At 41.8% G+C, this 12,307-nt stretch overlaps 3 protein-coding genes across 6 annotated transcripts in view; all 3 read right to left on the bottom strand.

The window, feature by feature from the left end:
* pip5k1bb (phosphatidylinositol-4-phosphate 5-kinase, type I, beta b) overlaps nucleotides 1-912 on the bottom strand; it is a 29,370-nt gene extending 28,458 nt beyond the window's left edge. For 3 of the 4 annotated variants that reach the window (XM_029509747.1, XM_029509744.1, XM_029509746.1), the window contains exons 1-2: nucleotides 859-912; nucleotides 325-585 (exon numbers count right to left, since the gene is read on the bottom strand). The gene's annotated coding sequence lies outside the window, so the exon portion shown is untranslated. Of the gene's footprint in view, nucleotides 1-296; nucleotides 586-858 lie in introns of all 4 variants that reach the window. The other variant, XM_029509745.1, reaches the window with a different exon arrangement.
* Nucleotides 913-1,022: 110 nt separating this feature from the next.
* Nucleotides 1,023-3,935, bottom strand: LOC115049382 (uncharacterized). Its single transcript, XM_029511533.1, has 9 exons — nucleotides 3,845-3,935; nucleotides 2,895-3,021; nucleotides 2,758-2,820; nucleotides 2,441-2,674; nucleotides 1,964-1,993; nucleotides 1,835-1,879; nucleotides 1,382-1,511; nucleotides 1,244-1,282; nucleotides 1,023-1,150 (listed from the first exon to the last, which is right to left on the bottom strand). Exons 2-9 carry the CDS (start codon nucleotides 2,959-2,961, stop codon nucleotides 1,063-1,065), a joined length of 696 nt encoding a protein of 231 aa, XP_029367393.1. The 5' UTR covers nucleotides 2,962-3,021; nucleotides 3,845-3,935; the 3' UTR covers nucleotides 1,023-1,062.
* Nucleotides 3,936-5,714: 1,779 nt separating this feature from the next.
* On the bottom strand, nucleotides 5,715-11,674 carry unc45b (unc-45 myosin chaperone B). The gene is made up of 20 exons (XM_029510710.1): nucleotides 11,575-11,674; nucleotides 11,004-11,165; nucleotides 10,872-10,908; nucleotides 10,597-10,772; nucleotides 10,229-10,318; nucleotides 9,957-10,124; nucleotides 9,593-9,758; nucleotides 9,321-9,491; nucleotides 9,047-9,218; nucleotides 8,670-8,970; nucleotides 8,312-8,406; nucleotides 8,094-8,235; nucleotides 7,874-8,014; nucleotides 7,651-7,778; nucleotides 7,443-7,509; nucleotides 7,152-7,265; nucleotides 6,751-6,866; nucleotides 6,532-6,649; nucleotides 6,260-6,415; nucleotides 5,715-5,987 (listed from the first exon to the last, which is right to left on the bottom strand). The coding sequence occupies exons 2-20, from the start codon at nucleotides 11,163-11,165 to the stop codon at nucleotides 5,715-5,717; spliced, it is 2,793 nt and encodes a 930-aa protein (XP_029366570.1). The 5' UTR covers nucleotides 11,575-11,674.
* Between the last annotated feature and the right edge of the window lie 633 nt (nucleotides 11,675-12,307).

Here is a 12,307-nt window from a genome sequence, read left to right on the forward strand (position 1 = left end):
CCACACAAACTTACCATCACTTCCAACATAATTACGACCCCCCCCCCACATATTCCCTTTACACAAGTCATACACAAACACAATCTGATGAGGAGGTTGTTTCAATCCAGCCTCTGTTCTGAGGTCCGGTGAGTTTGATCTGTCCAGGTAAGTGAACAGCTGGATCACTGCTTTCACCTTAAGCATGGTGTACCTGTCGACAACGACCTGAGAAGTCAACCAAATGTCACACGTACGTGTGTGTGCGTGTGCGTGTGCGTGCGTGTCGATGCTGTAGGTCCCAATGAAGCCCTTACAGTGTTCCTCATGGCGCATGAAACTCACAGTAATCTTTTCCACCCTGTCGTCCTCCGGCGAGTGGCCGTGCGGAAATAATGTCTCCTTCGGAACGGCTGCGTCAGTCCTCACATACAAGTCTGTGCTGAAACTGTCAGTCCCCTGACGGTCACATACGGAGTGTTTACCTCCAGCACCACTGCAGAGTGAGCCCTTCACAGCGAGCAGCCAGCAGCCCTGTGAGACTCCTGCCCCTGCCCTGCCTCTTTACATACAGCCGGTCTGAGTGCGCCGACTCACACATGCCCTCTGCAGGGGAAAGCAGCAGCAACAACAACAATAAACTCCAAAACTCATTTCATCACCACAAGTCAGGCTGATCTATTTTCTCCCATTTCTTTTTTTTTCTTTTTTTGTGTGTGTGTGTGTGTGTTTGTTGTCCCATCCTCACTAAGGTGATTGCATGACATAAGAGATTTGGCAACCCTGATTTTGATGTGTTGTAGAAAATCAGTCCTAATTGGAAGTTTGCTGTCGTGGCTGAGGTTAATTGGTATTCCTGAATATGTCGATATTACTCACCTAGAGCAGTTAGACCGACCCAAAACTAGTCAGAAACAGCAGACTGACCCGGAGCAGGTCTGAGACAGTAGACCGACAGAGAGTTGGTTTTGGCAATAGGAAGATAAGAGACAAAATGTAAACTTCTTGAAGGAAAGGTATCAATCTTAGGTCGAAAGATTGTTCACATTTCAGTACAAGGAGGAAGCCAGTTTATATATTTAATCACAAGTAATAATGAGGTAGTGAGATAGCAGGTGCATCTGGATGAGGAGAGTCGTCTTTATCCACTCCAGGGCCGTCTATTGAAATCCTAAAGGTGATAAAAGTAATCTCAGAATTAGTTTATCACATTTATGTTTGCAGATACAGCAGGCTGTGCGGTATGTATTTCATGTTCACTAACCTGTCACTGTCAGATAGCTTTTGAGCCTCCTCAGGGTCACTGCAACAAGGTCATAGTCAACACAAAAATAAGTGCGTGGCATCGCAACAGGTAAGTGCGAATAAAGAAACTTTGTGAACAATGATTTGTTCCACTTACTATTTTGCCTGTTCAGCTGGCTCTCCATTTTGCTGATCCTTTTTACGGAAATGCCAGGAACTCAGGAGGAGAGCCACTAAGAGCAAAACTAGGAGAACCATGATCAGGGGTACCAGCCATGAGACAACATCTGGGGAATCAAGAGACAAATACAAAGTGAACTGATGAATACCACAAACAATAAAATTTTGATCTCACCTGTTTGTAAGCATTTGAAAGACAAGTACTTGAGTCCTGAGTAAAAGCAGGAAGAAAGAGTAGGACAGAGCAAAGCAAGTTTAAGTACTAGCAAAAATCTGGATTTACTTCAAAATGCACACTTTGCCAATTGATAATGTGATTTGAAAGCATTGAAAGAATTCTGCTGCTTTTGACAGTTGTTTATACAGATACTACTACTCGTAAATCTGATAGGTACTATCAGATTAACTGCTGTTTTACAGGTGAATTTACCATTTTTAATTATCTCAGTGGGTCCCTCCTCTGTTGGGGGGGGTTCTGGAAGAACAAGGAAAAAACTTAATGATGTATCAAAACACCCAGCACTATGATGCAAAGTGTGAGCCTCCAGGAAAAACTTACCAGTGGGAAAAGCACATATACTGTTGTTGCCTAGTTGGGAGAACATTAGAGTTATTAAAAAGGGTTATCAGACACAGAAGCATCAGAAAAGATATTTACCTATAAATAATAAGACTGGTGCATTTAAATGAAAAATGCTCTGTGTATCAAGAAGAAATCTATCATCCATAATTTACTTTCAAATCATACTTATCACAACCATTTCAAAGAGAAAAAATATAAATCCAGGGCCTAATTTGGGGTTAGGGTTCCGGTTTCATATGACACAATTTTTTTTCCATCAGAGGATGTGTAAGAACAACATTTCCCATAACAGTGACAGCATTTGAAAAGTCAAACCATGTGATCTGTTGTGGTGGGTCCATCAAAGGAAAACGTCTCATATTAACATTGGTTTGAATCATTGTAAGAAACCTGGATTACACAGAAAAACGACCAAAGGGTTAAAAAAAAAATAAATGAATTAAAGGTAAGCACCTGAGCATCTCTCAGTCTTAATATATCCATCTGCGCCTTCAAATTCACAGGTTTCACTTCCGTTGATGGCAACAAACACCTGACCAGCACGCTGGCAGGCTGACATCGGTGGTGGGGAGCCAGTGCAGTAAGTGAGATTAGAGATACCCGAGATGGGCTCCTCGTTGCAATACACCGAAATGACAAGATCAGCACATCCACGGCAGAAAAAGTGCCGCACAGATGACTCGTCGCCTGAAATATAAAACATATCCACAAACTTTCTTATAACCCTTTCGAACCAACGCCGAGTTGGAGAATGAGAGGATGTTGATTACCTTGACCTGTTGTTACTGAGGCGCATAGCACATGAAGCAGCATCAGCACATAGCGCACAAGATCTGTCAAGACAAAAAAAAGGCAGTGAAGCCTCTCTGGTGGTTGTGTTCAAAACACTTAACGTCAGGAAACCTACTTTTCATGTCCTTTTTCACTTCACAGGCAGAAAACATGTGAAGGCTATCTGCAGCGCAAAACAGCATCGAGTTCCACTCCACTGTAGCTCACAGCTGTGGTTATCCCCAGGCCAAACACTTCCTGTCCTGTTGGAATGGAAATTTCAGCTTTAAGGTTACTGTGATTGATTCTCAGGCCCGTTGACAACACCATAATTCCTTGTGTTTGTTTGTTTGTTTGTTTGTTTGTTTTTTGGTTTTGTTTTGTTTTTTTTTTTTTTTGCTCAGCAAACGACTTCATTATAATATTTATGGATTATAATTATCATATAATAGCGTCATAATGAAAGAGCTTTCTGAAAACACAATTAACGTGCTAGTAATATCCAATGTCTGTGTGTTCATACATACAAGTCATACAGCGACCTGACGATCACTATGCCGGGAACTGTTGATTCAAAGAGGAATACACCGTTGAGTATCGTACAGAGAAATTTAATGCCAACACTTTGAGAGATTTCTTTGATTCTTCACGGGTCATGGCGCCACGCACGTCGAGCCATGTGTACATCAAAACAATCTGTTTTCCAGTCGCTGCAGCTCGAAAAGACATCACTGCAGAACTGCAAACTTGTCATTCAAATTCGACGCGCAGAGAAAACAACAAAAAAAACAAAAACGAGAAAACAACACTGTGTGTGGGGAGGAGTTCTTCGCGTGGATGGAGGCTAAAAAAATAATAAATCTACGAAGCAGATCTCTGATGGAGAGTTCCCACTGACAAAATCCAGGCGTCTGAACCGTCCGGGACAGACCTCCAGACTGCTGGACAGCTAAACCAGCTGGTAGTCTTTAGTAACATACACTTGGTGTATGGAGGAGATCGAGTTAAAAAAACAAACAAACATACAAACTTACTAACTAAACTGATCTGCCCTCTGGGCCACCTTCATCCTTGTAGCCGACTCACCCGCGAAGAACGTGCGTCTGCTCCGGCAGCTGCTGAACTCCAACTCGCGCGTGTGCTTCTCCGTTGGCTTCCTTTATAATGCATGCGGGAGTGCCCTCCCTCAGCTGCAGTAGTACTCTGCCCACGTTAAACCAACAAAAAAAAATCCCCGAAGTACTTTTTTGAAAATGATTTGCATGAAGATATAACATGGCTGCTGTAAGGGAATGATAGCTACAGTGGAGAATTGTGCAAGTTCTCTTACTTGGAAAGATGAGGTCTAATTTTTAATCATATTTACATTTCAACTATGAGAGACAAAATGAGAAGAAAAAAAAATCCAGGAAATCACATTGGAGGATTTTTAAATAATTTATTTGTAAATTATGGTGGAAGATAAGTATTTTGTCAAAAAAAAAAAAAAAAAAAACAACAACTCAATACTTAGTAACATAACGTTTGTTAGCAATGACAGAGGTCAAACGTTTCCTGTAAGTCTTCACCAGGTGTGCACACACTGTAGCTGGTATTTTGGCCCATCCCTCCATGCAGATCTCCTCTGGAGCAGTGACGTTTTGGGGCTGTCGCTGGGCAACATGGACTTTCAACTCCCTCCACAAATTTTCTATGGGGTTGAGATCTGGAGACTGGCTAGGCCACGATACATGGCCCCATTCATTCTTCTCTTAACACGGATCAGTCGTCCTGTCCCCTTTGCAGAAAAACAGCCCCAAAGCATGATGTTTCCACCCCCAGGCTTCACAGTAGGTATGGTGTTCTTGAGATACAACTCTGCATTCTTCCTCCAAACACGACAAGTTGAGTTTTTACCAAAAAGTTCTATTTTGGTTTCATCTGACCACATTTTATTCTCCCAATCCTCTTCTGGATCATCCATATGCTCTCTGGCAAACGTCAGAAGGGCCTGGACACGCCTGGCCCTGCAGGATTTCAGTCCCTCTCGGTGTAGTGTGTTACTGATGGTGGCCTTTGTTACTTTGGTCTCAGCTCTATGCAGGTCATTCATCAGGTCCCTCTGTGTAGTTCTGGGATTTTTGCTCACCGGTCTCATGATCATTTTGACTCCACGGGATGAGATCTTGCGTGGGGACCCAGATCGATTATTATCAATAGCCTTGTATGTCTTCCATTTTCTTACAATTGCTCCCACAGTTGATTTATACACACCAACCTGCTTGCCTATTGTAGATTCACCCCTCCCAGCCTGGTGCAGGTCTACAATTTTCCTCCTGGTGTCCTTTGATAGCTCTTTGGTCTTGGCCATGGTTGAGTTTGGAGTCTGACTGTTTGAGGCTGTGGACAGGTGTCTTTTATACAGATAACCAGTTCAAACAGGTGCCATTAACACAGGTAATGAGTGGAGGACAGGTCTGTGAGAAATCTTGCTTTTTTTGTGGGTGACCAAATACTTATTTTCCACCATAATTTACAAATAGATTCTTTAAAAATCCTACAATGTCATTTTGTCTCATAAATGAAGTGTACCTATGATGAAAATTACAGACCTCTCTCGTCTTTCTAAGTAGGAGAACTTGCACAATCAGTGGCTGACTAGATACTTTTTTGCCCCACTGTAGATGGACAGAGATGAGAACCTTAACTCTGCGTTAATTGGTGTCTATAAATTCCACACTGAAATATTGAGTTGACACTTAAATGACTTTGACTAAACTGAATCAATGCCAAACAGTGTCATGTAACGTGATCAATCATGAATCACACATCTGTGTTTCTGTTATTAAAAAAATGGCTTTGTTTATATTGCAAGATAATATATTTATAGAAAATTGGAGCTGGTTTAATTGATCCTTTAATATCTGATATGGAAAAAGCACTTGGAAAAAAAAGTCTGTGGATTGTCGGAAGAACTTTAAGAAGGGCTGGTGAAGGGTTTGATGAGACCAAGATCCATTGCTTTGACCAGACATGTGCGAGCTGTGTCGATGGGCTCCTGCCTTTTGGGGTTGTCAGCTGCTTTGCCGATCACCGAGAGGATTTCCAACATCTCGCTCTCTATCAGCTTCTTGGCCAGCTCGCTGTCATCTGAGTCGAGCATGTTATAGACAATCACCAGGCCACGGTGCTGGACATTGGGGTTGGTATGGAGACATAACCTCTGTAAGATCTCAAGCCACTGGGTGGTCTGTTGGGAGAGATCAGTTAGTCAGTCGTACAGTGACACCTTAATTTGTGTGAATGTAAATCTCTTCTGTATTGTTAACACACAAGTGTAATAGTAAGATAACTGTAAAAAAAAAAACATCACCAATTGACATTATAATTATGATTGTAACCTGAACATGGTTCAATGTTCATTTAGGTGTTAGACAGGTCAGACAGATTGTGCTATGTGTTGTCCAGGATATTTTCTCCAGTTTCATGCTGGGAAAGCTGCTCTGACACTGTTGTACTTACCACCTGGGTCATTTTGCTGCAGAGCTTCTTCTGAGCGGCAGTGATCATGGCCAGAGCTCCAGCTGCAGCTATCTGAAGTTCATCATCATCCTCACCACAGAGCAGCACCAGCAATTTGAGTTTATCGTTGCCATCCTCCAGGTAACGATCTTGAACCTAAGACAAAGATTATTTTAAACTGAGGCCATATTAAAAACCTTTGTCTGTCACCGTTTGTTGATTATGCATCGTCAGTTGTTAGATGGGGATTTTAGCTGCTTCTCTGTTCTCACCTCTTTGCATGTCACAAGGTTACACATGCATTCAGTGGCAGCCCGTCTGATCTGGTCGTGCTCCTCAAACATATGGTTCTCAATCTCTGGCAGTGCTTTCTCCTTTAAAATCTTTACTCTAGAAAGTCGACAAAATAAACCCAATAAGGCAATCTGAAATCTGAAAGGGGAGAAATAAGCAAATCATGACTATATTCATGTGATGGTGAGAGATGTCACCTTAATTTTTCACTGTAACCAGCCAAGTTGGTGAGTCCTTTCAGGGCCTCAAAGTTCTGCATTCCATCTCTGTCTGTGTGAAGGAGGCTGACTAGAGGTCGCACCACCTCATACACCTATCAGCAAAGAAACAAATATTAGATTTCCAAATGTCAAATGGTGCAAACTCCAGATAAGCAGAGACATATCACACTGAACTGTAGACGAAACAAGATTAATAAAAAAAAAACCAACAACAACAAAAAACTATAACTAGAATCCAAAACTAACATAAACATAAACATATAGAGGCAAAGATGGGAAGTGTATGTGGTGAGCTAAATTTCCACCTCCCTTTTCTCCTTTCTGTACGGGGACATGTACGGCCCTGAAGACCAAACAGACACTCTTGCATATCTTACCCTCTCACCAGGGAAAGCGATTTCTGGGTTAGAAATAGCTGCAATTTTGGCAAGGGCGTGGCTGGCCTTCACCTTCCCAGCATCTGTCCCTTCCAGAGCAAGCGGTATCAAAGCCTAAAAGAAAAGCAATGGTTCATTTTTAACATGGCAAAGAGCTACAATAGTGGGTACATTATAGTTACAGTACAAGTACAACCAGTTTGTCAGGTAAACATGGCAGAACATGCAGCCCTGCATTGTGACATCCCCAAATTATTCACTTACACATTGATGTCTAAGCCTAATACTCACCTTCCCCCCACCTTGGGCTACAATAGTACCGCGATCTCTTGGATTCTCTGATAATGCCAAGAAAACCCTAAAGATATAAAACAGAGTCAAACAGATATGAATGAATCATCTCATGTAAGAGGCATGAATCTTGGGTTTTCCAGCAAATGTCATAATCAGCTGTTGAAAAAATTAATTCATCATCACTTTCAGTTTCAGTGTCTCTCACCTCGCCAACAATTCTTTGGTCTGCTCAGTGAGGATGGCGTTGTCTGCTTTGACCATGACTGCAAGAGCTGATGTGACACCAGCCTTCAGCAGCCTTTTAACTCTCTTTTCAATAAAGTCCTTCTTGTCCTGAGAAAAGAAAGCTTACAGATGATGTGCATTCATGAATATACATAACATGAACAGCTGTCTGAGGGAGTGGTTCAGTTTCCTTTTTCTCTTACCTTGGGGTGTTGCTCAGGCACATGTTGCTTTGAAAACTTAGCTAGCTGGACCAGCTCAGGGATGATATCCTTCTTTTCATAGCAGTTGGTGCAGTTGACTAAGGTGCAAGCTACTGCATATAAGATTGTCTTATCCTTGGACTAAAAGCAAAAGAGAAAGGAGATATTACCAGTGTCTGCTCAAATATTCTGAAAAACAATTCTTTCTGACTATTCATACCTTGGCAAGTTCAAACATCGCTTTCAAGGCGGGCTCATCCTCAACAAAGTCGTCTTTCACATCAGCATCATTAGTCAGATAAGCAAGACCTTCAATAGCCCACTTCCTTGTTTTTGTATCAATCTGGGGATTACAGAGCCACCTGGAGTGAAAAGGGAAACATTTAACAACAGTAGGTAGTCATTATGTGTGATAATTGTTAAGTTCTGCAAACTCACTTTCTGCACTGCTTGGCCAGTTTCTCTGTGGAGCCTTCAGCAAACTGCCTTAAGCTGTAGTCATCACCACCAGCTGAACCCAGTTTACACAGACCCTGGTGGAGGACATTGACATGAGTATAACCCCCCCACAGGCACACACACACTGTTGTAAAGCTGTAGAATCAACTCAAACATTTTACATTCTTGTAATTAACAAACTTTGTGGAGTTACCAATAGGGTCTCTTCAAATGTTTTTATTTTCCTGTTGTGTATTGTGTCATATTCATATTCAGATTTAAGGAATGATGTTTCAATTGTTTTTGTCTAATCATTGAATAATGATAATGACAATAATTCCTTTCCCAGCTCACTCACCACCAGTGAACGTATTTTAATCCTCTCATTCTTAGTCTTCTTGTAGATATCCTTGAGTAGTGACACACCATTAGTGATAATGAAGGAGGCTCGGCTCATCTTTGAGGAGGCATGAATCAGCGCCTCAACAGCAATCATCTGGTCCACCTCACGTTCTGAGCCACACAGCGCCACCATCATCTCCATGATGCCTTGCTGACCAACCAGGGCGTTTCCAACATCAAAAGGACCCTGCAGCAGCCCTGAGATGGTGTTGATAGCATGAATGGTCTTGTCCATGTCGTTGGGGTCAATTTTGGATCTGTGGAATGGAGACTAAGAACAAGAGAAAGAAAAAAACTACCAATTGGTGAAAAATGTATCTTTATAAAACATACTTGATATATTCATTGCAAATGTCCTTGAAGTTGGTTCTCTCTGGGTCGCATGTGAGGTCATCATAGAGCTTGTTGAGGAGCACGCTAGCAATCAGCTGTGTGTTTTCTGTCAAAGGCAGTTGATCTGGCAATTCAGTAACCTGACCACACACCTTGAGGATTTTCTTCAGACCTGGGGAACAAATGCATACATGGAAATGTTACAGAGTTTGAGATGCAGTGACAGATTGCTTTTCAAAAGTGCCAGGTTATGTGATGCAACTGTCTGGCTCACCATGATCAATGGTGAAGAGGGTCCTGCTGTGGTTTTTCTCTTTTTTGTCTCTGCGAGGCACATTCTTGCTCAGGAGGTTCAGAGCCTGATCTCTGCCATGACCAGACACTTTCTTGCTAGTAAGCATCTCCAGGAGAGAGAGAAGAATAGTTTTCAAGTCTTTAGCAGCATCTGAAGAGGAACAGATGATACAAAATGCATGTTTCAGTCAGCGGTCCTGAGGAAGAACGTGGCAACTGCTGAAGCCAAATAGATGCAGAATTCTGTCTCACCCATGACCAGGGCCTCTTCTTTCCCATATTCCCTGGTATCGCCACCAGTGAGGGAGTCATTAATGCACTGGAAGAGGTTGCAGGTTGCCAGTGCGATCTCCTCATTGTCGACAGCCATGATGCTACACATCTTATCAATGCCCACCATGTGAATAATAGCCATGGCCTATTTAGGGAAGCAAATAAATAAATAAAATATGTTGTGAGATGCATGACATAAAAATAATCTTTTGATTTCAAAGGACATTGTAGAAGTTGTCATTTTAAAAGATCGATTGCATTTGGAAAAGACTTTGAGTTTTGAATTCCCATAAACTTTTGGATTTTCAGTTTGCACTTTTCTTGATTTATTTTCTTTGCTCACCCGTGCTTTGTGTCCTGTGCACATTCCTGACAGAGTACGGACAGCAGCCAGAATCATCTCTGGCTTGCCTGTCTCTATCATGTTGAGCAGCAAAGCCACGCCGTTGTTCTGGAAGATTCTCTCTGCTCCAGCATCTTCTCTTGACAGGACAATCAGATTGTTGGCAGCCTAGATATAACAAACGAGGTAGATCAACTTTGCATATACATCCTAGCAAACATTCAAAATAGGAAACTAGCTCATTTCTTGGCATAGTTAATAAAAATATGTACTTTTTCTCTTTTGTCCTTTTCCATTTCCTCATCGAGGAGAATGTCAAACATGTTCTGTACTCTTGAATCTGTGGAGAAGGTTGTTTTGAGCTGTGGAAAAAAACAAAACAAGAAAACATTTTAATCATTTCCTGTGTGATATACAGTTTGGTAGTTTTGCTTTGGTGTAAATATCTGTTCATTTTTCTCTCTAGCCAAACATTTCATTTATGCCCCATAAGAACATCAATTGCAATAATGATATTTCCACTTGAAAGATGAATACTGAAGACATCGGTTCATTTAATCTTCATAGATTAGTTATAGCTTGTTGTATTTATGATGTCTGTGTTCCTGCGTGTAGGTTTGCCAGTCTGTGTAATGTTCACCTTAGCTTGGATTTCTGCCCCGAGCCTTCGGAGAGTCTCCAGAAAGGTCTTGTTCTTTGGTTCGAGGGTAGCACATCTCTGCACATCTTTGAAAGCCATATCTAATTTTCCCAACTTCTCCAGAGCTTGACATCGCCGATACAAGGCTTTGATATCCGCTGCATCAACATCAATTGCTAAAAAAGGGAGAACCACAATGAGCTTGTAAACTTTGATTTTCTTTAACATTTCTAGGGTAATATTTGGCTTGATACTTTCTATATTTATTACGCTACCTTTAGATGCATCAGATGCTGCATTGGCATAGTTTTCCTATGACAAAAAAATATAATTGAAAGTATTTAGCAAAGGATTACAAATTGGATCGCATCTTGTGCTCGTTTGTTTGGCTTTACTAAACTCCTCACCTTTTTCAGATAGCATGCGGACCTGTTCCTGTGAATAACAGCAAGCACCTTCTTGTCCTTGCACACCTTGATGGCTTTAGTGTAGCATTCAATGGCCAGGTCTATATCTCCAGCCTGGAAGTGCTTGTTTCCCTCATCTTTTAACTGGACTGGGTCTCCCATCTGGTAGGAAATGTATTTATAAGGCAAGACATGTACAGTCTACAGACCTTTAAACATTCCAGTGTTACAGCTATATCACATATTAATATGTTCATAGTTTCTCTCTGTATACATATTCAAAAAGATATTGCGCTTCACATAACAAGCATTTTTGCTCCCACCGTTCTTGCTAGTAAATCCTCCTGACCTGGGTCTCCTGTAGCAAATGCTCATGCACATGTTATCTCTAACTTTAAATGGCCTCCCCTCAGGCCTTATTTGGGCATGATCTCGTCCCCCAGTTGGAGTCTTGAAACAAATGCCCCTTTCCCAATAGAGAGAGCCCGTCTGCCAATGTTGCCCAGACTGACACTTGCAAAAACGAAACAAAATAAAGTAATAAAACTTCTCTGTGGAAGATGTACAGTACCTTCAGGATTGTCAGCTGTTTGTCGTTCTCAGTCCTCTTTGATGTTCTCCTGCTTCTTTTTTCTTCCACGTGGACAATCCCTTGTGCTTGTTGCAAACTTTTTCTGCCTTGTATAACCCACCCCCATCAACACCTCAATTGATATTTATACTGGATCTGAGTGAGGTGGTACAGGACCAAGTTGGGCAAACCATCACACACAGGGTTTAATGCCAAATGTGAACAAGTACCGAGAAGCTATTGTTCACCCAACTTCATAGTAGAGGATGCTATAAACCACGAATATTTGTGTTGCAACAAATATTCTTCCAGTATCTTTGATCTATCCAAGGCTTTATGAGCAAAACGGTTATTTCCCACTTAAGAAAAAAGTCCATGAGATGGACCCCCCTCTAAGATGGTCTAGTCCTGATAAGGTATTTTTAGGGCACAGACAGCTGAGAACTCACCAGCAGATGCCTGATACCAAAGGGGTGGGTGTGGGGCTTAGAAGAGTGCGTGTGTGGAGACAGTGGTGGGGGGGGCTGACAGCTGTACAACCACAGAGGAACCTGGTAGCTTCTGGAAAGAGAATTATCTGGAGCCACATGAGTTGGGTTAAGGTATTTAGTTGTGCAATGATGGGGAAGGTTAGGCACTAAAGGATGCATCATATCAATACGAGTCCTTATAAATGTGCAGCTGAAGTCAGACGTTGTTTAAACATCTGAAGCAGGTTAGAATCTGTACTTCA

Source organism: Echeneis naucrates, chromosome 9, assembly GCF_900963305.1.
Source record: "Echeneis naucrates chromosome 9, fEcheNa1.1, whole genome shotgun sequence".
Classification (NCBI taxonomy): Eukaryota; Metazoa; Chordata; class Actinopteri; order Carangiformes; family Echeneidae; genus Echeneis; species Echeneis naucrates.

Coding starts and splice junctions, on each gene's coding strand:
- unc45b (XM_029510710.1), bottom strand. CDS start 11,165: ATGGGAGACCCAGTCCAGTTAAAAGATGAGGGAAACAAGCACTTCCAG. Junction 9,219..9,320: donor CCTCTTCACCATTGATCATG/GTGAGCCAGACA, acceptor TTTGTTCCCCAG/GTCTGAAGAAAATCCTCAAG. Junction 8,407..8,669: donor TTAAAATACGTTCACTGGTG/GTGAGTGAGCTG, acceptor GTCCTCCACCAG/GGTCTGTGTAAACTGGGTTC.
- LOC115049382 (XM_029511533.1), bottom strand. CDS start 2,961: ATGCTGTTTTGCGCTGCAGATAGCCTTCACATGTTTTCTGCCTGTGAA. Junction 2,821..2,894: donor AGTGAAAAAGGACATGAAAA/GTAGGTTTCCTG, acceptor TTGTCTTGACAG/ATCTTGTGCGCTATGTGCTG. Junction 1,283..1,381: donor CCAGCTGAACAGGCAAAATA/GTAAGTGGAACA, acceptor ACCTTGTTGCAG/TGACCCTGAGGAGGCTCAAA.